The sequence below is a fragment of the Ranitomeya imitator genome, chromosome 5 (assembly GCF_032444005.1).
Source record: "Ranitomeya imitator isolate aRanImi1 chromosome 5, aRanImi1.pri, whole genome shotgun sequence".
In the NCBI taxonomy this organism is placed as follows: Eukaryota; Metazoa; Chordata; class Amphibia; order Anura; family Dendrobatidae; genus Ranitomeya; species Ranitomeya imitator.
In genome coordinates this window covers 583,403,228-583,430,143 of record NC_091286.1, presented here as the reverse complement: position 1 = coordinate 583,430,143, position 26,916 = coordinate 583,403,228, and the positions used below count along the sequence as shown (strand labels likewise).

Here is a 26,916-nt window from a genome sequence, read left to right as displayed (position 1 = left end):
GAGAGCTCGGAAGGGAAAGAGCACTGTTTTCCTTTTTCAACGCAGAATTGGCTGGAATTGAGATCGGACGCCATGTCGCGTTTGGAGAGCCCTTGATGTGCCTAAACAGTGGAAACCCCCAATTCTAACTGAAACCCTAACCCAAACACACCCCTAACCCAAACACACCCCTAACTCTAACCATAACCCAAACATGCCCCTAACCCTAATCCCAACCACACCCCTAACCCCAATCCCAACCCTAACCATCCGCCTAAGTCCAACACACCCTTAACAGTAATCCCAACCATAACCTTAACCACACCCCTAGTCCCAACCGTAAATGTAATCCAAACCCCAACCCTAACTTTAGCCCCAACCCTAACTTTAGCCCTGTCCCTAACCCTAACTTTAGCCCCAACCCTAACTGTAGCCCTAACCCTAGCCCCAACATTAACCCTAACCCTAGCCCCAACCCTAACCCTAGCCCTTATGGGAAAATGGAAATACATTTTTTTTTATTGTATTATTTTTCCCTAACTAAGGGGGTAATGAGGGGGGGGAGTTTATGATTGGCAGCCGTCACACACTAAAAGACGCTTTTATTGCAAAAAAATAGTTTTTGCGTTTCCACATTTTGAGAGCTATAATTTTTCCCTGTTTTGGTCCACAGAGTCATGTGAGGTCTTGTTTTTTGTGGGACGAGTTGACGTTTTTATTGGTACCATTTTCGGGCACGTGACATTTTTTGATCCCTTTTTATTCCGATTTTTGTGAGGCAGAATGATCAAAAACCAGCTATTCATGAATTTCTTTTTGGGGGAGCGTTTAAACTGTTTTATGTTTGGTAAAATTGATAAAGCAGTTTTATTCTTCGGGTCAGTACGATTACAGCGATACCTCATTTATATTTTTTTATGTTTTGGTGCTTTTATACGATAAAAACTTTTATAGAAAAAATAATTATTTTTGCATCGCTTTATTCTGAAGACTACAACTTTTTTATTTTCTCGCTGATGATGCTGTATGGCGGGTCGTTTTTTGCGGGACAAGATGACGTTTTCAGTGGTACCATGGTTATTTATATCCGTATTTTTTATCGCGTGTTATTCCACATTTTGTTCGGCAGTATGATAATCAAACATGATTGCAGTGTTTGCTTGGGTTAATGTGCCAGGAGTGGTCCGTGACAGTGCCAGATGTCAGCTGAGATAGTTAGCTGACACCCGGTGGCGATCGGCTGCGCTACCCTCCCCCCCTCCCCCGTGAGCGCAGCCGATCTCATATGACGTACTATCTTGTCACTGGGAATTAAGTCCCAGGTCACCTCGACGGGATAGTACATCATATGGGATTAAGGGGTTAAAGGGAGTATGTCACCACATTTAACCTATCTGAACTATTAATATGGGCAGACAGGTTATAGACTGCTGAAAAAAATAGTCCTGTGTGTCATGTACCAGATGCCTTGTTGTTGAGAAATCATCTTTAATCACTATATATAAATGACCTCTTCCAGGCTCTGGGGAGGATATTACTTGGAAGATAACTCTGCCTCCAGAGGTGATTTTACATGATGCAATATAGCAGAGCTCAGAGTGCAGCAAAGAATGCGTTTGTAAGAAGACAATGTTAATTTCTCCTGTTCTGTGTAAAATAAGCTCTGGAGGCAGAGTTATCATCCAATCAGCGTCCTCACCAGAACCTGTAACAGCTAATTTACATATAAGACGTGGATTTCTCTGGAATAAGACATCAAATGGCAGATATCAATGTATCATTATATTCAGCTTCCCATGACCTGCGTGCCCATTTAGACGGCTTAGGGGGGTGGATCCTAATGACAGTTTCCCTTTAACCCATTACAGCTCGGTCAGACTAAAACAGCAGCTTAATTACTGTATTCGTTTAAAATGGGCCCATGGTAGTTTTAGGTTCATTCCCACAGCGTATTTTAGTTGCACAAAAAACGCAGCATCTTACAGTTACCGCCAAGTGGATGGGATTTATAGAAATCGCCTACCCACTGTACTTTTAAATTAGTCTTAGGGTAAACTGACCTGCGGTGCAAGTTTAAAATCCGCAACGTGTCAATGTCTCTCGCGGGTATGCTGTGTTTTATGTGAGGGTTTTCCTCATAAAATTGCATTCAATGCAGAAAATCTACAGGTAAAAAAATTATTTTTAGCACTTTTCTGCTGCCGAAACACAGTAAAAACCACATGTTGTCTACAGTTTTGTCAAAGCCAAATACCAGGAAGTATCAAAAACAAAGCAGCTTTATTTAAAACATGACACCTAAGGAGAGACAAAAACTGCAGCGTCAAAAATGCGATAAACACGCAAGTGGAAAAAAAAACACACAAAAATACAATATGAAAAGCGATGAAAAAACACAAGGAACCCAATAGCTGCAGAAATGCTTTAGGAAATCTGCATCAAAAATGCAACTACTCATTGTGGAAACAGGCTTGAAAGGAAAAAAAAAAAAAAAACACTCAACTACTGGTCCCTGCTTTGTCTCCATTTTGCTGGCGTCCCCAATACCAGTCTCATGACATCTTTTCCTGGAGGAGGGGTCAGGTGAATGCTTCAGTCCATTACCAGCCACTGATTGGCTGCCGTGGTCACATTCCATCTGAGTCCAAAGCTATTTAACCCCTTCCCGACCCATGACGCCACGTAGGCGTCATGAAAGTCGGTGCCAATCCGACCCATGACGCCTATGTGGCGTCATGGAAAGATCGCGTCCCTGCAGGCCGGGTGAAAGGGTTAACTCCCATTTCACCCGATCTGCAGGGACAGGGGGAGTGGTAGTTTAGCCCGGGGGGGTGGCTTCACCCCCTCGTGGCTACGATCGCTCTGATTGGCTGTTGAAAGTGAAACTGCCAATCAGAGCGATTTGTAATATTTCACCTATTATAACTGGTGAAATATTACAATCCAGCCATGGCCGATGCTGAAATATCATCGGCCATGGCTGGAAATACTAATGTGCCCCCACCCCACCCCTCCGATCGCCCCCCCAGCCCTCCGATCTGCCCCGCTAACCTCCGTGCTCTTGTCCGCTCACCCCCGTGCTCCAATCACCCCCCCGTGCTCCAATCACCCCCCCTGCACTCCGATCCACCCCCCCGGTGCTCCGTTCCACCCCCCCGTGCTCCGTTCCAGCCCCCCCGTGCTCCGTTCCACGCCCCCCCGTGCTCCGTTCCACCCCTCCCGCGCTCCGATTCCCCCCCCCCGTGCTCCGATCCCCCCCCCCCCCGTGGTCCCCCCCACCCCATCATACTTACCGATCCAGCCGGGGTCCCGTCCGTCTTCTCCCTGGGCGCCGCCATCTTCCAAAATGGCGGGCGCATGCGCAGTGCGCCCGCCGAATCTGCCGGCCGGCAGATTCGTTCCAAAGTGCATTTTGATCACTGAGATAGATTATTTCTCAGTGATCAAAATAAAAAAAAAATAATAAATGACCCCCCCCCCCCCCCCCTTTGTCACCCCCATAGGTAGGGACAATAAAAAAATAAAGAATTTTTTTTTTTCCACTAATGTTAGAATAGGGTTAGGGGTAGGGTTAGGGTTAGGGTTTCGGTATGTGCACACGTATTCTGGTCCTCTGCGGATTTTTCCGCTGCGGATTTGATAAATCCGCAGTGCTAAACCGCTGCGGATTTATGGCGGATTTACCGCGTTTTTTTCTGCGCATTTCACTGCGGTTTTACAACTGCGATTTTCTATTGGAGCAGTTGTAAAACCGCTGCGGAATCCGCACAAAGAAGTGACATGCTGCGGAATGTAAACCGCTGCGTTTCCGTGCAGTTTTTCCGCAGCATGTGTACAGCGATTTTTGTTTCCCGTAGGTTTACATTGAACTGTAAACTCATGGGAAACTGCTGCGGATCCGCAGCGTTTTCCGCAGCGTGTGCACATACCTTTAGAATTAGGCTATGTGCACACGGTGCGGATTTGGCTGCGGATCTGCAGCGGATTGGCCGCTGCGGATTCGCAGCAGTGTTCCATCAGGTTTACAGTACCATGTAAACCTATGGAAAACCAAATCCGCTGTGCCCATGGTGCGGAAAATACCGCGCGGAAACGCTGTGTTGTATTTTCCACAGCATGTCAATTCTTTGTGCGGATTCCGCAGCGTTTTACACCTGTTCCTCAATAGGAATCCGCAGGTGAAATCCGCACAAAAAACACTGGAAATCCGCGGAAAATCCGCAGGTAAAACGCAGTGCCTTTTACCCGCGGATTTTTCAAAAATGGTGCGGAAATATCTCACACGAATCCGCAACGTGGGCACATAGCCTTAGGGTTAGGGTTGGAATTAGGGTTGTGGTTAGGGGTGTGTTGGGGTTAGGGTTGGGATTAGGGTTACGGGTGTGTTGGGGTTAGGGTTGTGATTAGGGTTATGGCTACAGTTGGGATTAGGGTTAGGGGTGTGAGGGGGTTAGTGTTGGAGGTAGAATTGAGGGGTTACCACTGTTTAGGCACATCAGGGGTCTCCAAACGCAACATGGCGCCACCATTGATTCCAGCCAATCTCGTATTCAAAAAGTCAAATGGTGCTCCCTCACTTCCGAGCCCTGACGTGTGCCCAAACAGTGGTTTACCCCCACATATGGGGTACCAGCATACTCAGGACAAACTGCGCAACAATTACTGGGGTCCAATTTCTCCTGTTACCCTTGTGAATCTAAAAAAATGCTTGCTAAAACATAATTTTTGAGGAAAGAAAAATGATTTTTTATTTTCACGGCTCTGCGTTGTAAACGTCTGTGAAGCACTTGGGGGTTCAAAGTGCTCACCACATATCTAGATAAGTTCCTTGGGGGGTCTAGTTTCTAAAATGGGGTCACTTGTGGGGGTTTCTACTGTTTAGGCACACCAGGGGCTCTGCAAACGCAACGTGACACCCGCAGAGCATTCCATCAAAGTCTGCATTTCAAAACGTCACTACTTCAATTCCAAGCCCCGGCATGTGCCCAAACAGTAGTTTACCCCCACATATGGGGTATCACCGTACTCAGGAGAAACTGGACAACAAATATTGGGGTCAAATTTCTCCTGTTACCCTTGGGAAAATTAAAAAATTCTGGGCTAAATAATTATTTTTGAGGAAAGAAAACGTATTTACTATTTTCACGGCTCTGCATCATAAACTTCTATGAAGCGCTTGGGGGTTCAAAGTGCTCACCACACATCTAGATAAGTTCCTTTCGGGGTCTAGTTTCCAAAATGGGGTCACTTGTGGGGGGTTTCTACTGTTTAGCCACATCAGGGGCTCTGCAAACGCAACGTGACGCCCACAGAGCATTCCATCAAAGTCTGCATTTCAAAACGTCACTACTTCACTTCCGAGCCTCGGCATGTGCCCAAACAGTGGTTTACCCCCACATATGGGGTATCAGCGTACTCAGGAGAAATTGGACAACAACTTTTGGGGTCCAATTTCTTCTGTAACTCTTGGGAAAATAAAAAATTCTGGGCTAAATAATTATTTTTGAGGAAAGAAAACGTATTTATTATTTTCACGGCTCTGCATTATAAACTTCTATGAAGCACTTGGGGGTTCAAAGTGCTCACCACACATCTAGATAAGTTCCTTTGGGGGTCTAGTTTCCAAAATGGGGTCACTTGTGGGGGGTTTCTACTGTTAAGCCACATCAGGGGCTCTGCAAACGCAACGTGACGCCCACAGAGCATTCCATCAAAGTCTGCATTTCAAAACGTCACTACTTCACTTCCGAGCCCCGGCATGTGCCCAAACAGTCATTTACCCCCACATATGGGGTATCAGCGTACTCAGGAGAAACTGGACAACAACTTTTGGGGTCAAATTTCTCCTGTTACCCTTGGGAAAATAAAAAATTGCAGGCTAAAAGATCATTTTTGAGAAAAAATTTTTTTTTTATTTTCATGGCTCTGCGTTATAAACTTCTGTGAAGCACTTGGGGGTTCAAAGTCCTCACCACACATCTAGATTAGTTCCTTTGGGGGTCTAGTTTCTAAAATGGGGTCATTTCTGGGGGATCTCCAATGTTTAGGCACACAGGGGCTCTCCAAACGTGACATGGTGTCCGCTAATGATTGGAGCTAATTTTCCATTTAAAAAGCCAAATGGCGTGCCATCCCTTCCGAGCCCTGCCGTGCGCCCAAACAGTGGTTTACCCCCACATATGGGGTATCAGCGTACTCAGGACAAACTGGACAACAATATTTGTGGTCCAATTTCTCCTATTATCCTTGGCAAAATAGGAAATTCCAGGCTAAAAAATCATTTTTGAGGAAAGAAAAATTATTTTTTATTTTCATGGCTCTGCGTTATAAACTTCTGTGAAGCACCTGGGGGTTTAAAGTGCTCAATATGCATCTAGATAAGTTCATTGGGGGGTCTAGTTTCCAAAATGGGGTCACTTGTGGGGGAGCTCCAATGTTTAGGCACACAGGGGCTCTCCAAACGCGACATGGTGTCCGCTAACAATTGGAGCTAATTTTCCATTCAAAAAGTCAAATGGCGCGCCTTCCCTTCCGAGCCTTACCATGTGCCCAAACAGTGGTTTACCCCCACATATGAGGTATCGACGTACTCGGGAGAAATTGCCCAACAAATTTTATGATCCATTTTATCCTACTGCCCATGTGAAAATGAAAAAATTGAGGCGAAAAGAATTTTTTTGTGAAAAAAAAGTACTTTTTCATTTTTACAGATCAATTTGTGAAGCACCTGAGGGTTTAAAGTGCTCACTAGGCATCTAAATAAGTTCCTTGGGGGGTCTAGTTTCCAAAATGGGGTCACTTGTGGGGGAGCGCCAATGTTTAGGCACACAGGAGCTATCCAAACGCGACATGGTGTCCGCTAACGATGGAAATAATTTTTCATTCAAAAAGTCAAATGGCGCTCCTTCCCTTCCGAGCCTTACCATGTGCCCAAACAGTGGTTTACCCCCACATGTGAGGTATTGGTGTACTCAGGACAAATTGGACAACAACTTTCGTGGTTCAGTTTCTCCTTTTACCATTGGGAAAATAAAAAAATTGTTGCTAAAAGATAATTTTTGTGACTAAAAATTTAAATGTTCATTTTTTCCTTCCATGTTGCTTCTGCTGCTGTGAAGCACCTGAAGGGTTAATAATCTTCTTGAATGTGGTTTTGAGTACCTTGAGGGGTGCAGTTTTTAGAATGGTGTCACTTTTGGGTATTTTCAGCCATATAGACCCCTCAAACTGACTTCAAATGTGAGGTGGTCCCTAAAAAAAATGGTTTTGTAAATTTCGTTGTAAAAATGACAAATCGCTGGTCAAATTTTAACCCTTATAACTTCCTAACAAAAAAAAATTTTGTTTCCAAAATTGTGCTGATGTAAAGTAAACATGTGAGAAATGTTATTTATTAACTATTTTGTGTCACATATCTCTCTGGTTTAACAGAATAAAAATTCAAAATGTGAAAATTGCGAAATTTTCAAAATTTTCGCCAAATTTCCGTTTTTATCACAAATAAACGCAGAATTTATTGACCTAAATTTACCACTAACATGAAGCCCAATATGTCACGAAAAAACAATCTCAGAACCGCTAGGATCCGTTGAAGCGTTCCTGAGTTATTACCTCATAAAGGGACACTGGTCAGAATTGCAAAAAACGGCAAGGTCTTTAAGGTCAAAATAGGCTGGGTCATGAAGGGGTTAATCTGCATCAGCTGGAATTTGGCCACTGATTGGCTGGGGTAATGTGGGAGACCACCTGATCCTCGTGAAAGAAGAGGAAACCCAATAGTTTTCTGGGGTGAAACTACTTTGAAAAATAACCAATCCCAGCCAGCTCTATCAAGATGGGTGGAGCAATGGGAGGGAATGGATGTGGTGGCGCTAAATAGATCAAAAGTTACACTACTTTAATGACGTAACATACACCAGAATTGTTACTCCAGTTGCTGATTGGGGGTGAATTTCTGTTGCGGCGCACACCACTGAGAAGATGCACCAAATTCACCAGGTGGCGTGTGCCTCCAATAATTGGTGCATCTTACCCCATCAAGCCCCTTTATTAAGACTTGTATGGACAACATCAGCCTTAATAATTCCAGCACCGGCCCTTGTCCATTAACATTGCACATTACTGGAGGACAACTTGTGTCTATAGTGCGGGGATAGAATGTCATTATAATCACGGGCTACCGTTCTCGTGCAGAAAAAATAGAACATTTTATAAGGCACTGGCGAGTCGCATGCATGGTTTGATGTAATTTGGGTGCATACGTCTTTTGCTAATAAGTCTCCAAGGGATTATCCGGCGCCTCTTCTGTATTGGTAGGCGAGAGCCGATGTTGCGTTGACGACTGACTGACAGGTAGTAGCAGATCTCAGGCACCTTTCCAACTAGCTACAAAAGAACACATGCACAAAACCTGGCAACGGGCTAATGATGCGACACCGGTGTCTCTCCTGATGCAGAAGGTAGAGGTGCTGGATAACCCCTTATAATGTGCAGCCTCAGCTAACTAGAGCTCCCCAAGCGGATACACGGATATGGCATTGCTAGGGTCTGCGACCAGAACCACTTTTGACCCCTGGAGTTCAGCTCCAAGAATCCAGTTCACTTTTTCTCCGTGCTCAATGCATAGACTACAACCAACTCTTGAAGACGCCTCGGCCATTTGTTTCACTTTCACCTTGGATGCAGACTTTTTCGAGTGGTGAGGTTTTTGCGGTTTTTGAGGTTGAGCGGTCTCTTTTTCCAGATTCCAGACACATATTCTGCCATCATTGCCTCCAGAGAGTAGCAAAGTCGATCCAGGGTCTTGTCCTATAAAACTGATTTGGGAGACACCTTGGGTGTGAGCCTTAAAACACAGCTCTTCCTCAAAACGATGTCCGGTTATCCGAAATGATCGGATTTTTCCGTCCTCGGCCCCGCAGCAGAACACATTGCCACAGTTGGATACGGAAAGTGAATGAGCCAGCGGTGGATTAAAGAGCTGACCGGGAGACTGCTGGAGATCCAGATCTTCTTCATCTTGCGCCAAGTGTTGCAGGTTGGTTAGCCATAGGGGTCTCGCTTTCTGCACACTCCAGAGCATCACCTACAGATGACAGAACATGACATGAATGTTTCTAGTATTCTTCCTTTCACCACGTAGTAAACAGAGCAGATCCCATTTTGAATAATATGAAACATCAACTCAAACATTATCGTCAACACATTTGCAAATATCACAGGGTTACAGTATGTCAGCCATAAAGTGCCATGCAAAAGAGGAAATTCCTGGATCTACAGTTTGGTCCCGTGTAACATCCGTTATTGACCGCTGAAGTAACATTTCGCTAGGAGGAACTGTAATGGCAGTCCCGTTTTGTGGAAAGCAGAAAAATCCAGCTCACAGATGAAATCCAAAAAAAGAGATTTTTGTGTACTCACCATAAAATTTCTTTCTCTTAGCCGCTAATCGGGGGGACACAGGACCATGGGTGTTATGCTGCTGTCCACTAGGAGGCGACACTATGCATAATCTGAAAAAGATTAACTGTGGCTCCTCCTCTGCAGTATACACCCCTGGACGGCGTCAGCCTTCTCCAGTTTTGTGCAAAAGCATTAGGAGGAACGCTAGATGAATAACATAACCATGCCTTTAAGAAGGCCACTATGTACGAGCTCAAAGAACAATATAAGAACTCAACAGTAACAACAAGGGCAAAAGGGTGGGAGCGGTGTCCCCCAATTAGAGGCCAAGAGAAAGAGATTTTACGGTGCGTACACAAAAATCTCCTTTACTCTGTCGCCTCATTGGGGACACAAGACCATGGGACGTCCCAAAGCAGTCCCTGGGTGGGAAGCAATGGACGAATATTGTGCAGACAGCCCCCTAAACTTGGGGCACCGCCGCCTGCAGAACCCGTCTACCCAGGCTCACGTCGGCTGAGGACTGGGTATGAACTCTGTAGTGTTTAGTAAACGTGTGAAGGCTAGTCCAAGTGGCCGCCTTACACACTTGTTGTGCCGAAGCCTGGTGCCGCATGGCCCAGGAGGCCCCTACCGCCTGTGTAGAGTGTGCCGAAATACCGGCTGGAAGAGAATTCTTAAGGGCCTCTTGTATGGTGGATTTGATCCACCTGGCAAGGGTAGCTTTGGAAGCTGGCAGACCCTTGCGGCTGCCTTCCGGAAAAAGGAAAAGAGAATCAGACTCCGGAAGGGCGCAGTCCTAGACACATATATATGCAATGCCCTGACAAGGTCAAGCGTATGCAGAGCCTTCTCCATTCTATGAACCTGGACCAGACAAAGGGAAGGCAGAGATGTTTCCTCATTGAGGTGGAAGTTGGACACAACTTTTGGAAGGAAGGATGGGACCGTACAGAGGACTACCTTGTCCTGGTGAAAAACCAGAAAAGGCCATCTGCAGGAGAGTGCTGTCAGTTCAGACACCCTGCGTAGCGAGTTGATTGCCTCCAGGAAAACTACCTTCTGGGATAGAAGGCGAAGCGGGACCTCCTTAAGAGGTTCGAAGGGTGGTTCCTGCATTGCTGTCAGGACCAGGTTGAGGTCCCACGTTTCTAGTGGTCGTCTTTAGGGGGGAACAAGACGACCACTAATCGGGAAACCCCCTGAAGAAATGTCGTTACTTGCGACTTGGTAGCAATGCACCTTTGAAAAAGCACTGAGAGGGCTGACACCTGGCTCTTAAGCGAGCCCAGGGACAACCTGGCCTCCAGACCCGATTGAAGAAAACCAAGTAGTTTGGGGAGGGAATAAGGGAATGGGGTCTGGCCATGAGATTTGCACAAGGTAAAGAAAGCTTTCCAGGTACGGTAATAAATCTTGGCACAGGCTGGCTTCCGTGCCCTGATCATGGTCCTAATGACGTCCAGCGAGAGCCCTGCCTGGGTTGGGACCCAGGTTTCAAGGGCCGCGCCATCAAATTGAGGACCCCTGAGTTCTGGTGGTAGAACAAGCCTTGTGATAAAAGGTCCGGGCGGTCGGTGAGGCGCCAGGGGGCGTCTGCTGTAAGTTGTACGATGTCGGCGTACCATGTACGTCTGGGCCAGTCCAGTGCGATTAGGATGGTTGGAACTCCCTCTTGCTTGATCTTCCTCACCACTCTGGATATCAGGGGGAGAGGTGGAAAAATGTACAGAAGCTGGAACTGGGTCCAGTCCTGAACCAGAGCGTCTGCTCCGAGCGACCGCGGATCGTGTGTTCTGGCCATGAAGTTGGAGACCTTGGCATTGAAGTGGGATGCCATTAGGTCCACATCCAGGGTCCCCCAAAATTTTGGGATGGAGAGACCACTCTCCCGAGTCTATTCCTTGTCGGCTGAGGGAGTCTGCTTCCCAGTTGTCCACACCCGGAATGTGGACCGCTGAGAGAACCGACCCTGTGTCCTCCGCCCAGTGGAGGATGTGTGACACTTCTCGCATCGCCTGGGTACTTCGGGTGCCCCCTTGGTGATTTACATATGCCACAGCCGTGGCATTGTCCGACTGTATTCTGATGTGAGAAACTGCCAGTAAGTGATGGAAGGCCCTCAATGCCAGGAGGATGGCACGAATTTCCAGGATGTTGATGGGCATGGTCGCTTCCAATGGGGACCACTTGCCCTGTGCCCTGTGGTGTAGGTGCACCGCACCCCAACCCGTCAGGCTCGCATCGGTGGTCAGAACCTTCCATCGACCTGTGAGAAAGGATTTCCCCTTTGCAAGCGAGGGTGGCTTGAGCCACCAGTGCAGGGACCTCCTGGTTGACGACGTTAGTCGGAACTCCCTGTCGAGAGAGAAAGAGTTCTTGTCCCAGGAATTGATGATGGCTAGTTGGAGAGGCCTAAGGTGAAACTGGGCAAATAGGACCGCTTCTATTGCTGCCCCCATCCTGCCGAGGACTCTCATGGCAAACCGGAAAGATCGTGGGGATTTGCAGAGGAGGGTGCGAACTCTTAGGCGCAGAGCCAGTGCCTTGTCCTTGGGAAGGAGGACTAGACCCATGGAGGTGTTGAATAGCATTCCCAGGAAGGTCAGAGACTGACTCGGGGTTGGTGATGACTTTTGTAGGTTGACTAACTAGCCCATGCGACTCAGAGTGTCAGTTGTGATTGAGACGCTGAGCTCGCAGTCCTTGAAGGTGGGAGCCTTGATGAGTAGATTGTCCAGGTATGGAACGACTATAATGCAGGACATCCATGGTAGCTGCCATGACTTTGGTGAAAACTCTGGGAGCCGTAGCGAGTCCGAACAGGAGAGCCACGAACTGGTAGTGGTCCTGGTTGATTGCGAACCTGAGAAAACTCTGATGGGCGGGTGCAATACGTATATGCAGGTATGCGTCTTGTATGTCTATGGAGGCGAGATATTCTCCCTTCTCCATGGATGCAATGATGGACCGAAGGGACTCCATGCGGAAGTGACGGACCTGTACATATTTGTTGAACTGTTTTAGGTCTAGTATGGGCCATACGCTGCCTCATTTCTTGGGAACTACGAATAGATTGGAGTAGAACCCTCGGAAGCGCTCGGCCGTGGTGACCGGTACTATGACTCCTGCTTGAAAAAGCGAGGAGACCGCTTGGTGGAAGGCACGAGCCTTGGCTGGTGGTTTTGGGGGACAGAGAGGAAGAATCGGTCCGGTGGGTTGGAGGTGAACTCTATCTTGTATCCGGAAGACACTAGTTCCCTGACCCACCTGTCTTCTGTAATAGGCAGCCAGACTTGATGAAAGAGCAAAAGTCGGCCGCCTACGGGTGTGGTGTCTTCCGGAGTCCGTGAGTCATGATGAGGAGAAAGTCTGAGATTTTTCTCCCCTGGGCTTAGACTGGCCTGCTTTTGACTGCCAGGTCTTGTCCGACCTTTGTGTTTAACGTGAGTTGTCTCTGCATGGGGAACGGTTACGATTTTGTGCTGACGCGAGACGCACCAAACCGAGGAGTTCCGAAAGGATCGGAATATAGTTTGGTTACGCTTCTTGTAAGTGCGTTTAGGTTTCAGTTGGGGAAGAGAGGTACTCTTACCCCCGGTGGTGTTGGATATCATCGTGTCCAACTGTTCACCGAAAAGTCTCCCACTGAGGTAGGGGAGGTGCGTGAGGGACTTCTTTGAGGCTGCGTACGCTTTCCATTCCTGCAGCCAGAGGATACACCGAATTGTGATGGCGTTTGATGCTATCCCCGCTACACCCCTTGCTGAATCCAGAGCCGCATGAAGCATGTAATCTGCTGCAACTGCTATTTGAACCGCTTGGTCCGACAGCTCAGGAGCGGATGCTTGGAGACCAGCTTGTAAATTTTTGGGCCAGACCAGAATCGCCTTGGCAGCCCAAACTGAAGCGAACGCGGGAACCAGGGATGCCCCTGCAGCCTCGAATATTGAACGAGCCATGAATTCTACCTGCCGGTCTGCTGCGTCCCTGAGGGTTGAGCTATCTGGCAGTGAAAGGAGGGTCTGTGCTGCCAGCCTAGAGACTGGGGGGTCTACTTCGGGTGGATCTGTCCATTCCTTGGTGTCCTTCTGTGGAAAGGCCTCCAGATATTTGCGATTAGTAAATTTTTTCTCAGGCTGTGAGAGCTGCTTTTTAAGGATCGCCTTAAACTTTGCCTTCCGAATCCTGTGTATCACTGAGGCGTCCCCTGCTGGGTGAGCAGGGGCGGAGGCCTTCTCTGGTCAGGGATTGCGGAGATCTGCATTGTCTGCCCCTGGAAGGGGATGGTCTGGATGACCTGGAACTACGGTGTCTCTCCCTAGAAGGGGATGACCGTGTGCTATGGGATGACGCAGATGAACTTGACCTATGGGTCTGCTTGCGTCCTGACCTAGACGTGGACTGCGTCATAGATTGCGACATCTGAGTGACCCATTCCGGCGTGGCATTAGGCACCGAAGCTTTGGCAGGGGCTTCTTGGGGCTCTGACACAGTAGTCTGGATGCAGTCCTAGCAGTGCGGGTACGTGCTGCCACTGGGGAGAGCGGTCCTGCAGGCTGTGCAGAATGCTTAATAGCAGTCCTGCCTGGTTCTGTTGGACCTTGAGCCTGGCATAGTGCACAGAGAGCAGAAGGGCTGGCTATGCAGAGGACCCTACAGGGGTGGCTATGCAGAGAAACCTATAGGGGGTCTTATAGGAATATGGATTCACAGCCGAGTAAAAAAAAAACCCAGCTGTGATCTTACCCCACCAGTTTGCCCCTAGGTCCAGCGCCGAAGATCCAAAGTCCTGTGCCCCCGGAGACTGGCTGGCCTGGTCCTGCTGACCGGGAGATGCAGGGTTAATCTTGTCCTGCAGCAGAAATGGCCGCCGAGAAGAAGAGGAAGGGGGAGAAGGGGGCGGAGAGCTGGAAAAGGGCGGCAAAACTGTGAAAAAACGCGCCTTTCTGTCTCGATCCGCCCCCTGTATGACACTGTAGAGTGTCATATTTGTCATCCGGGGGGCGGAGAAGTGGCGGTGGCTTCAGCTAGGCCGTAGCCGTGGCCTAAATTAGATGCCTGGTGCCCAGAAAGGCTCCAGGCCGGCGCAGAAGTCCGGGAGGGGGTTGGATGTGAGCCGGACTTTTCCCATACCCCCGGATTTAAAGGCAGGATAGCGGTGGGGCTATAAGTGGAAGGGGGGCCCTGTTAGGGGTCCCCCTGAGGCACTATAGAGCTGGTGCTGCCACAGAGACAGGGGCGCAGGGAGCCCTGTGTCTCTATTGTGCCATGCCTGCCTGCACTCCCCCCCGGCCCCGACAGAAGCCCGCAGCTGGGCTGGGGTCCCTGGATGCAGCAGCAGTGTGCTGGCCCATGCTGGGAGCTGCAGAGTGCTGCCTGTACAGGCCCTACCTGAGGCGTCTCAACTTCATGCCCCCAGAGGCAGATTAGGGAGGGTGCTGCTGTCATCATCAGGGGGCTTTATCCTCGCCTCAACCTCAACCCAGAAACCAAAAGGAATTGGGGAAGGAGGGGGGTCTCGACTTCGAACCAGCACCTGAGGGACTGGGGAAGGAGCGACATGTGGAACAGCCATCTCGACTTCAACCGGGTACCCCCGTAATAGGGGGCCGAGGAAGGAGCCATACCGGGAGTCTCACAGGAGACCCACTTTTCTTCATCTGTAATCCCGTCGGAAAAAAACGGAGTAAAAAAAAAAAAGTTTTAGGTGTGCCTCCTATGCGACACTAAGCAAAAACTGGAGAAGGCTGACGCCGTCCAGGGGTGTGTACTGCAGAGGAGGAGCCACGGTTAATCTTTTTCAGATTATGCATAGTGTCGGCTCCTAGTGGACAGCAGCATAACACCCATGGTCCTGTGTCCCCCAATGAGGTGACAGAGTAAAGTGGATTTTATTATCCAATGTACATGAAGCAAAGATTAAAATTGTGTGTTCACAGAAAAGAGAGTACAGGCATCTTTTGACGCATTTCGAGCAACATTTGTTCTTTGTCAAATGTGAATGTCGCTCGAAACGCGTCACAGGATGCGTGTACTCTCTTTTCTGAAAACACACAATTTTTATCTTTGCTTCATGTACCTTGGAAAATAAAATGCACTTTTTTGGACTTCATGTGAGCTGGATTTTTCTGTTTTCTTCATTGGATGTTGCACCCTGCCCAGGTGCTTTCCGTGCTCCAGAAGTGTGGAATTGCAGGTGATGAGCTGGATTTTCTACTGTGATTTTGACAGTCCCCTTTTGCAGAATACGTTGTCACAGACGAGCAAAGAGTGTACACTATGTGCCGATTTCCTCATACACAGCACCTTCTTTCACAAAGGTAATATATCTCGGGTAATATGACCCCCCGCTGATCAGCAATTTGCTCCAAATTCATGAAGCACCCTGATTGGGAGTCCTGGAAGTAATTTAGAGGGTGCAGCAATATATACTGGCTCTAGGAGGAATATCACCATGACAGTCCGGCAAATTTATGAGTTAAATGCAGTCTGCCAGCACAAAACGACTGATCAAACCAAGCACATGTGCTCAGCGAGCCAAAGCAGGTCAGGGCAAATTTCCACCTACATGTTTTCCATCATCGCCCTCGTCTGCCTCCTATAAATCCAGAGCTGTCCATCAAGTAATAGGGAAGCAGGGATAGATGGAAAACAAATAGGCGAGAAGGTGCGCTGAACTGTTTGGCCATGTCCAAGGTGCACGGATTGCTCGAGCTTGATTTGAAGAGTCATTATGAGCTCACAGCCTCCTGTTAACATTAAAGCAATATTATTCCTTTAGCCAAGGACTAAAAAAAAACAAAACACCATCATTGTCAATCTTTGGAAAATAAAAGAGGGTGACAGTCCGAAAAAAAAAATTGCTGTAGGTTCCATAGTCCAACTCCAGACAGTAGTCTGCCAGACTAGAAGAACACACCATTTTTACATCTGCATCAATACCTCACAGGTTCAGACCTGACTGTCATGTCTTCAGGAAATAATTTGGACTCAAATATCAAAGAGGAGTCCGGAAAATAACTCACCTGCATGTCAAGCCCACATGAGACAAGACTCTGTGGCCGGTGGGGTCTGAAGGTAACTGCGGAGCATATATTAGTATGCCTCTGAAGGGTTCTGCAGACCTTCTTACTCTGCAGGTCAAGGACTTTCACGGTGCCAGAGTCGTCAGCGGCCGCTAGGAGGTTGTCCGTCTCATTGACGGAAATACAGTTGATCTCTTCCTTGTTGACGGTGAAGGTCTCCACTGGTTCTCCCAACGCTCTGGTGTCCAGCACGGTGATCGTCTCCCCATGAGCAGCATAAACCTTAGCGAAAGAAACTGTGGAAAACGCTAGACTCGTCACATCGTCATCTCCCTTCAGACGCACTGTGCTGATGGGAATTCCCTGCTGGTTCCAGATGGTAAGTTCCCCACTCTCGGCCCCAGAAGCAATCACTCCATCCTTGCTGATGGCCAAACTCAGCACAGGGTTGGCATGACCAGAGTCCCACTTTGCCGCCATTATTCCACTTGCAGCTAAGAGAATAAAAGTTTACAAAGTAAACATCATGTAATGATATCATTAAGTCTTTCATGCATGTTCACCAGGAGAAAAGTTTCTCTTAAGAGTACAGGTTAGCTGGCATCGGAGTCGGCTTCATTGTAAGGGAAAGTGACATTAGAAAGTGACCGATTGTTTCAATCAGGTTTGTTTGTTTGTTCAAGTAATCTTTGTTACGATAGAAAATGATTACCGTAACCCCGCAATCTTCACACTGGCCACTGAGGACATTTTAGACTCCTACTTCCTGAACTTTCAGAAAGAGTTTTCAACAGGCTCTTTATCTTCAGAGACAGGATTACAATGAAAGGTTAAAAAAAAATCATAGCAAAAAAAAAAAATGCAGCCATACTTGCCAACACCTGGTCATAATACTTTTACAACTTTGTAAAAACATTGTAAAGTCGTAAAAGCAAAAAATTAAAATTTGCTTACATCACCATATTCATATATCCGTCCATTTTTCCATCAATGGAGCTAAGTGAGGGCTTGTTTCTTGCGTGGCTGAGCTGATGTTTTTATTGATACCATTTTGGGTTATTGCATTTTTTTTTGTAATGTTCCAGCATCCAAAAAAGATAAAATAATTCTGGTGTTTTTATTTACCTTCTCTTTACAGCATTTACCAGTCGGGTTAATTATTATTTTTTGATAGATCGGACTTTTACAAACACATCGGGATGACAAAAAATAGACCTATATCTATAGTTGAAAAAGGAGGTGGAGAGTGTCATTTTATATATTTTTTATACATATTTTTAAAAATATGTATTTTTTAAATTTATTTTTAGTCCCCTTTGGGGACTTGATTGTACAAGTAGTCTGTCACTTATATACTGCAATACCATAGTGTTACAGCTTCTCATGAAGGGCAGCTATAAGCGGGTCTTCACAGAAGTACCATAATGGCAAGCAGAGGCGACCCAAGCAGACCCTGCTGCCATAGCAACCCATCAGTGCCCAGCAATCATGTTGTGTGAGGGGGCCAATAACTGAGTTGAATGGCATGTTACGCACTGCAAATGCCACTACCAGAGATTGAAAGCAGCATTTAAAAGGTTCCCAGCAGCGAACCGAGCCCACGACAGCGTATGCGGCCAATAAAGCAGACTGTAACCTTACAGTCCTTGTCAGATTACAGAGCTGTGAGATAGCAGAGCCCAGTTTTGTATCATTACAAACACTTCCAGATCTCATCTCACAGCAGTCAGTGTGGAGGGAGGGTTAGAGCTGACAGCACTGGGTGAGGAGATCTGGAAGTGTCTTTGAGGTCACGTTCACACGCTCAGTATTTGGTCAGTATTTCACATCAGTATTTGTAAGCCAAAACCAGGAGATGAATACAGAAGTGGTGACGTGTTTCTATTATACATTTCTTCAGATTGTTCTACTCCTGGTTTTAGCTTACACATATTGAGGTAAAAAAACTCACCAAATACTGAACGTGGCCTCATAATTCAAACTCAGCTCTGCTGCATCTTTACCCAGAAGCTGCATGCCATCAGTGAGGACGGTGTGTTCTTTTTCTCCCGTGTTGCTGCTTCCTTATAATTGGTCATCCTCATGCAGGAGAAGGAGACCACACCCCTAGTGACATTTCTGGTAACGCCCAGTTAAAACGATCACAAATTATAACCTAAACATTACACGCTAATATCTGAGCAATGCAGAGGAGAAATTACTATTTTTAAAAGTCGTGTTATTCAGCTCTGCGGCCGCAATTCCATGACGTGGACAGTTATTCATGCTTGAACTGATGTACGTCCACTTTAAGGAGAGTGTTAAACTGGCATAGCAGACTTATTAGCCATGCAACGCTCTACTGGGAAGGAATATATGCAAATAACCTTGTCACAAAGCAGAACAGGCTCTTTGGAAGCCTCTTTCACATCGCAACAATCCCCTTTATGGTTTTCATGTGTTAAACCTGTGTGAAGGTATATGTAGTGTAGGTACTATACTCCCCCGGACCACACAGGGGTCTATGTGTGAGCAGGAAGTTGCTATTAGGGAACAGAAGGACATACACCTGGGACAAGGATCACACCGCAATGCTCAGACTGGCCGGTGGCCCTCCAGACAGCAGCACTGAAACATAGGTTGTCGGCCAGTCCGAGCACCGCATTGTGACCATCGTCCAAGTATATGGCCACGTTGTGACCCTCGTCCCAGGTGTATGGCCGCGTTTTACTTAACTATATACGAGTTGGCGACTCTAGGTTCAGCACCTGTTCACACTTAGTCTATGTTTGGATGTGCCGGTCAGGTTTTTGAAATGTATTCTCTAGCCTTCTGATCGTGCACTCCGCCTCCTAGCCACAGGTGTTTTAATTACAGCAGGTCCAATACCCCTCCACAGAGAGAGAGAATTTTAGTCTAGGAAGAGGTTTCACATGTACCCACTCAGATGTAGACGTTTATTCTCAGCGAGGTAAGGCAAGTGTAGGACCTGGTATAAGAGAGATGCCGTAAAGGGGCTACCAGGTACACATAAATTTGGCCATTTTTATGCGCTAAACGCTCTCATTTTTCATATTTCTAGTGCAGCAATGCAGCTCAAATTACGTGTTTCAAGTTTGCATGTTTCAGCGCTGCAGTGTGCTGCCTTATTTACTTAACTATGGCCGCGTTGTGACCCTCGTCCCAGGTATATGGCCGGGTTGTGACCCTCGTCCCAGGTATATGGCCGGGTTGTGACCCTCGTCCCAGGTGTATGGCCGCGCTGTGACCCTCGTCCCAGGTATATGGCCGCGTTGTGACCCTCGTCCCAGGTATATGGCCGCGTTGTGGCCCTCGTCCCAGGTATATGGCCGCGTTGTGGCCCTCGACCCAGGTATATGGCCGCGTTGTGGCCCTCGTCCCAGGTATATGGCCGCGTTGTGACCCTCGTCCCAGATATATGGCCGCGTTGTGGCCCTCGTCCCCGGTATATGGCCGCGTTGTGACCCTCGTCCCAGGTATATGGCCGCGTTGTGGCCCTCGTCCCAGGTATATGGCCGCGTTGTGACCCTCGTCCCCGGTATATGGCCGCGTTGTGGCCCTCGTCCCAGGTATATGGCCGCGTTGTGGCCCTCGTCCCAGGTATATGGCCGCGTTGTGGCCCTCGTCCCAGGTATATGGCCGCGTTGTGACCCTCGTCCCCGGTATATGGCCGCGTTGTGACCCTCGTCCCAGGTATATGGCCGCGTTGTGACCCTCGTCCCCGGTATATGGCCGCGTTGTGACCCTCGTCCCAGGTATATGGCCGCGTTGTGACCCTCGTCCCAGGTATATGGCCGCGTTGTGACCCTCGTCCCAGGTATATGGCCGCGTTGTGACCCTCGTCCCAGGTATAAGGCCGCGTTGTGACCCTCGTCCCAGGTATATGGCCGCGTTGTGACCCTCGTCCCAGGTATATGGCCGCGTTGTGACCCTCGTCCCCGGTATATGGCCGCGTTGTGACCCTCGTCCCAGGTATAAGGCCGCGTTGTGACCCTCGTCCCAGGTATATGGCCGCGTTGTGACCCTCGTCCCAGGTATATGGCCGCGTTGTGACCCTCGTCCCAGGTATATGGCCGCGTTGTGACCCTCGTCCCAGGTATATGGCCGCGTTGTGACCCTCGTCCCAGGTATATGGCCGCGTTGTGGCCCTCGTCCCAGGTATATGGCCGCGTTGTGGCCCTCGTCCCAGGTATATGGCCGCGTTGTGGCCCTCGTCCCAGGTATATGGCCGCGTTGTGGCCCTCGTCCCAGGTATATGGCCGCGTTGTGGCCCTCGTCCCAGGTATATGGCCGCGTTGTGGCCCTCGTCCCAGGTATATGGCCGCGTTGTGACCCTCGTCCCCGGTATATGGCCGCGTTGTGACCCTCGTCCCAGGTATATGGCCGTCTGACTCTTTACTTACAATGTAACCCTACAGTCTCCGGCTGACGTTTTTTATGCAGCACCCTGGGGTCATTAATAAAGGGGATGTTCGCTAGTGCACAACCACTTTAAAATTGAAATAGCTCAGAGATAACAGCAGCTGCTGCGCATGCGCTGGGGCCACCTGGAGTGGTCACGTGCAGGTGTGACATGCCTCCGCATGCAGCCTGTGTACTCCAGCTGCTCCACATTTCTCCGCTCTACCTCCGGACCTGCCGTGTGATCGCTATAGAGCTCCCCCACTATACCTACACTGCACACCGGGGCTTCACTATTCCAGTGTAACACAAGGTGGAGCACACGGACACTTTACCGGACAAGGCGGAAGAACAGCAGCAACACGGCAAGCCCCAGCATGCACTGCTGCCCTGAAGTACGTGATAGGGGCACTGCCCCGGCCCGTGTGACAGCACGCACCTCACTCTGCACAGTCCGCGGCGCCTGCCTCACTCATAGAAGAGCGACCACAAACGATAGGCCATAGTCTTCCAGCAAAAGTAAAAAGCCGCACTCCGATTGGCTACAGTGATGTAACTCACTGAATGCGGGGCGTGGTTATTAATTGAGGCGCATGCGCGGCTGAGCTTCTCGCTGTGATTGGGCCCCGCACTGTCATAAGGAGGCAGGCTCTACCTGTGATTGGTGCAGGCCAACAGGGTGGAGACAGAACAGGAAGACTGCTGGAGCCCGCGGTTATCGCACACGTGATTGGATCGCCTTCTATTTATTTTTGTGCCCGCCGCCGCTGATTGGCTAGTGATTACGTGATGCAGCAGGATGTTGCTGCTCGGCGCTGGGTGATGAGGGAGGGTGGCGGGGTCTGAGTAGCCGGTAACCGGGAAAAACGGAGGGAATGGCTGCGGCCGCCGCTCCCTCTGCGGCTCCCGCCGTGCCTCCTCCTCCACCACCGCCTCCTGCCGCGGGCTCCGGGAGATTACCCAGCCGGGTGCTGGAGCTGGTCTTCTCCTACCTTGACCTGTCAGACCTCCGGAGCTGCGGCCTGGTCTGTAAACACTGGCATCGCTGCCTGCACGGGGACGAGAATAACGAAGTGTGGCGGAGCCTGTGCCTGCGGACCGTCAGCGAGGAGGCGCTGCGCACCGACGTCCTGTGCAACCTGCCCACGTACAAGGCGAAGGTGAGCGGAGCCTCCCAGCCAATCACATCACTGCTCTTATGTCTGAGGCGGGTGTGGAGATGTCAGTGGCCAGCTGATTGGTGGCTGCAGTCTCTGCATGTTTCCAGTGTGGCCTCCATTCATTCCCTGCTGCTCAGTGTGATTGGTGCAGAACATGGCCCCTTTATTGGGAGGACCCTCCTGGGCGGATCCCCTCTGCAGGTGACGCTGACATTAGATGCCTGGACAGCTGCAGAACATGGCCCCGTTATTGGGAGGGCCCCTCCTGGGCGGATCCCCTCTGCAGGTGACACTGACATTAGATGCCTGCACAGCTGCAGAACATGGCCCCGTTATTGGGGGGCCCCTCCTGGGCGGATCCCCTCTGCAGGTGACACTGACATTAGATGCCTGGACAGCTGCAGAACATGGCCCGCTATTGGGAGGCTCCTCCTGGGCGGATCCCCTCTGCAGGTGACACTGACATTAGATGCCTGCACAGCTGCAGAACATGGCCCCGTTATTGGGGGGCCCCTCCTGGGCGGATCCCCTCTGCAGGTGACGCTTACATTAGATGCCTGGACAGCTGCAGAACATGGCCCGCTATTGGGAGGTCTCTCCTGGGCGGATCCCCTCTGCAGGTGACACTGACATTAGATGCCTGCACAGCTGCAGAACATGGCCCGCTATTGGGGGGCCCCTCCTGGGCGGATCCCCTCTGCAGGTGACGCTGACATTAGACGCCTGCACAGCTGCAGAACATGGCCCGCTATTGGGAGGTCTCTCCTGGGCGGATCCCCTCTGCAGGTGACACTGACATTAGATGCCTGCACAGCTGCAGAACATGGCCCGCTATTGGGGGGCCCCTCCTGGGCGGATCCCCTCTGCAGGTGACGCTGACATTAGATGCCTGCACAGCTGCAGAACATCGGCACCGTTATTGGGAGGCCCCTCCTGGGCGGATCCCCTCTGCAGGTGACGCTGACATTAGATGCCTGCACAGCTGCAGAACATGGCCCGCTATTGGGGGGCCCCTCCTGGGCGGATCCCCTCTGCAGGTGACGCTGACATTAGATGCCTGCACAGCTGCAGAACATCGGCACCGTTATTGGGAGGCCCCTCCTGGGCGGATCCCCTCTGCAGGTGACGCTGACATTAGATGCCTGCACAGCTGCAGAACATGGCCCGCTATTGGGGGGCCCCTCCTGGGCGGATCCCCTCTGCAGGTGACGCTGACATTAGATGCCTGCACAGCTGCAGAACATCGGCACCGTTATTGGGAGGCCCCTCCTGGGCGGATCCCCTCTGCAGGTGACGCTGACATTAGATGCCTGGACAGCTGCAGAACATGGCCCGCTATTGGGGGGCCCCTCCTGGGCGGATCCCCTCTGCAGGTGACGCTGACATTAGATGCCTGCACAGCTGCAGAACATGGCCCGCTATTGGGGGGTCCCTCCTGGGCGGATCCCCTCTGCAGGTGACGCTGACATTAGATGCCTGCACAGCTGCAGAACATGGCCCCGCTATTGGGAGGCTCCTCCTGGGCGGATCCCCTCTGCAGGTGACGCTGACATTAGATGCCTGCACAGCTGCAGAACATGGCCCCGCTATTGGGAGGCTCCTCCTGGGCGGATCCCCTCTGCAGGTGACGCTGACATTAGATGCCTACACAGCTGCAGAACATGGCCCCTTTATTGGGGGGCCCCTCCTGGGCGGATCCCCTCTGCAGGTGACGCTGACATTAGATGCCTGCACAGCTAGGTGTCCTACTCCAACCCTTCACCATGCAACGGGTGTGGGGTCCGTACAGTCATCGGAGAGCCGTGCTGATCCTCTCCCTTTCACCTTGTGACGCGGATCCGGCCTTCGCTCTCCTGTTATTCCCCTGACCATTCCGTTGTTTCTTCTTAATCCTACTATAACGTTCCAGCATTTTGGCTTTTTATTTAGTGCTACTTATGGTCTTTACCAAGCAGGCGGAGCTCGCAGGATTCTCTGGGGTGTGGATTGTTTGCTTTGCATTACTACTCAAGCCACACCCACTTGGTAAAGACCATAAAACTAGCACACATTAAAAATGTCCATCTGTGTCTCTACAGCAGGTCCAGAACCTGAATAGTCAGGTGCAGTGAGAACAGGAGCGGGGAACAGACACTTATGACCGGGCGACCGCTCTGCTTTAAAGCCTTTTTCCCCTTCCCTGCATTGCTGAGATGGGCTTTTGAATGTTCCTGTGCCCATCATGCAGATGTCCCTTAAACCAAAGGGGCGTTGACAGTCTTCATTGGGGCGTTTTGTTCCCTTGTACGATATAGCCCAATCATAATTGGCGGCATTGTACAGGGAGAAAAGAGCAGCCGTCCCCAGGGAAGGCCCAAACCGTCATCTGGTAAGACCCGTAGATCAGGGGTGTCAAACTGCATTCCTCGAGGGCCGCAAACCGTGCAGGTCTTCAAGATTTCCGTAGCTTTGCACAAGGTGCTTGAATCATTCTCTGTGCAGGTGATTAAATTATCACCTGTGCAATACAAGGAAATCCGAAAAACATGACCTGTTTGCGGCCCTTGAGGAATGCAGTTTGACACCCCTGCCATAGATCTCACTGCTGACACCAAATTCTCCGGTGCCCCCCGCTGCAGATCTCTCCTGATGCTGCAGGAGTGAGACGTAGTTAAGGGGGAACACTTAAAGGGTTTGTCCATTACTAGGTCAGCCCCTTTTCTATCTGAATATTCGCCTCTGTGAAATTTAAAAAAGAGCGAGTGCTGACATTGCTGGAATGGCTCCGTCCCTGGAGGAGAGTAGAAGTGTGTGGTTTTTCTTTTTTTATAAATCTCCACAAGGGCAAACCTTCAGATGGAGAAGTGGCTGTCCTAGTAGTGGGCAACCCCCTTAAATCTCGCCAGACCACTCTGAAAATGCTTGTCTTGTCCTTCTGCCCCACCACTACAATGTTCTGCATTAACCCCTTCACGATGTATTTCTGGCGTTTTATTTTTTTCTCACAATGCCGTTTAGCAATCAGGTTAATCTTTTTTTTTTTTTTTTTTTTTTTTTTTTTTATTGATCGGGCGATTCTGAACGTGGCGATACCAAATATGTGTAGGTTCGTTTTTTTTTTTTTTTTTTTTTTTTTTTTACTTGAATGGGGAAATGGGGGGTGATTTAAACTTTTGTTTTTTTTTTTTTTTTTCATATTTTTTAAAACATTTTTTAACCCCTTCATGACCCAGCCTATTTTGACCTTAAAGACCTTGCCGTTTTTTGCAATTCTGACCAGTGTCCCTTTATGAGGTAATAACTCAGGAACGCTTCAATGGATCCTAGCGGTTCTGAGATTGTATTTTCGTGACATATTGGGCTTCGTGTTAGTGGTAAATTTAGGTCAATAAATTCTGTATTTATTTGTGATAAAAACGGAAATTTGGCGAAAATTTTGAAAATTTCGCAATTTTCACATTTTGAATTTTTATTCTGTTAAACCAGAGAGGTATGTGACACAAAATAGTTAATAAATAACATTTCCCACACGTCTACTTTACATCAGCACAATTTTGGAAACAAAATTTTTTTTTGCTAGGAAGTTATAAGGGTTAAAATTTGACCAGCGATTTCTCATTTTTACAACGAAATTTACAAAACCATTTTTTTTAGGTACCACGTCACATTTGAAGTCAGTTTGAGGGGTCTATATGGCTGAAAATACCCAAAAGTGACACCATTCTAAAAACTGCACCCCTCAAGGTGCACAAAACCACATTCCAGAAGTTTATTAACCCTTCAGGTGCTTCACAGCAGCAGAAGCAACATGGAAGGAAAAAATGAACATTTAACTTTTTCTATTCGCCACGACAGCACCCACTAGAGAGAGGGGATCCGCCCCTAGGAACAGGAAACCTACAGAGAGATAAAAGGGGCGGCCCCCCCTCGCTCCTCAGTTGGTTTCCTGTTCCTAGAAGGGAACCCACAGAGAAAAACTCTATGGCTAAGAAGAGGAAGACCTGCCTGGGCTACCGCCTGTATCGACTCTGCTGAGCGACAGGGGTCCCAGAGCAGGTAGACAGTGTCGGGGGAATGTTCCTGCGGGCTCCCCCCTCATCTGGTGCGGCTAACAGGGAAGCCTGAAGGTACCAACGGTCTCCCTGCTGGGACACCGTTGGGTAAGTGCTAATGAAAGGCACGGCGCAGTGTGGATACCTGTGGTAGTGCCCTCCTGAGTGGAGCTGAGCAGCGGTGTGGTGTCCCTGGGCGGAATCTTCCCTCCGGTCCCTCCAGAGGTAAGAGGCGACATGGTGGGAAGCAGCGCTGAGAGCGCTTCCGGTTTGCAGAGACGCGGGCGCATGCGCAGTAGCGTCGGCGTCCCATGGAAGGAAGCTTGAACTTCCGGGGTCGCGGTGTCAGAGTACCATTTCCGGGGGAACCGCCATATTGGATTCCCCCATGCGATCCCAGCGTCTGGATGCCGGACTTGTGAGTAAAAAAAAAAAAAAAAAACAGGATGGGGATGTATGCAGGAGTGGCTACACTATAAAAGTCAGGATGAAAGTGCAGTCAGTGTGCATTATGTCATCCCAAGAGGAGGTCCGTGTGCACTCCATGGAAGAGCCACTAGTACCTAGTAGCGAAACCAGGAAAAACAGCAGTGGACACTTTAAGTTAAGTGACTCCACTGATAAATCGGGAAGAAAATCATCCCGTTCCACATCCCAAACTAAGACAACCCCGCAGCCGGTAAAATTAATACGCTGGGTGAGTGTAAGCATACTTCACTGAAGTATATATTGATTCCTTTGCTTGTATTATTTTAGGCAAAAAGGACGGGAAAGAGTAAGCACAAACAATGTGCTATATGTACCGAACCCCTGCCTGACTCCTATACTAAGAGTCTATGTCAGGCATGTATAGATAACACCTTACGGCAGGAGGAATCGGTGAAAATGAACGAGATACGGCTCATAATTAGGGAA

At 49.2% G+C, this 26,916-nt stretch overlaps 2 protein-coding genes across 4 annotated transcripts in view; one reads left to right on the top strand and one right to left on the bottom strand.

Annotated features, from left to right (window-relative positions):
• Window positions 1-8,007: 8,007 nt before the first annotated feature.
• On the bottom strand, window positions 8,008-21,933 carry WDR53 (WD repeat domain 53). Of its 3 annotated transcripts, none has more exons than XM_069727909.1 (3): window positions 21,803-21,933; window positions 16,410-16,903; window positions 8,008-9,064 (listed from the first exon to the last, which is right to left on the bottom strand). In XM_069727909.1, the coding sequence occupies exons 2-3, from the start codon at window positions 16,887-16,889 to the stop codon at window positions 8,483-8,485; spliced, it is 1,062 nt and encodes a 353-aa protein (XP_069584010.1). In that variant the 5' UTR covers window positions 16,890-16,903; window positions 21,803-21,933; the 3' UTR covers window positions 8,008-8,482. The 3 variants fall into 3 exon arrangements, with proteins under 3 accessions (XP_069584010.1, XP_069584008.1, XP_069584009.1); XM_069727907.1 differs by lacking the exon at window positions 21,803-21,933 and adding an exon at window positions 21,250-21,377; XM_069727908.1 differs by lacking the exon at window positions 21,803-21,933 and adding an exon at window positions 21,085-21,257.
• FBXO45 (F-box protein 45) overlaps window positions 21,588-26,916 on the top strand; it is a 27,867-nt gene continuing 22,538 nt past the window's right edge. The window contains exon 1 of the mRNA XM_069727910.1: window positions 21,588-21,970. Coding sequence (XP_069584011.1) covers window positions 21,686-21,970 — 285 coding nt within the window. The 5' untranslated portion in view covers window positions 21,588-21,685. The remainder of the gene's footprint in view (window positions 21,971-26,916) is intronic.

Excerpts from the sequence above, each read along its gene's own strand:
- WDR53 (XM_069727909.1), bottom strand. The coding sequence starts at position 16,889 with ATGGCGGCAAAGTGGGACTCTGGTCATGCCAACCCTGTGCTGAGTTTG. Across the intron at positions 9,065-16,409 it reads CATGTGGGCTTGACATGCAG|GTGATGCTCTGGAGTGTGCA; the intron begins GTGAGTTATTTT and ends TGTCATCTGTAG.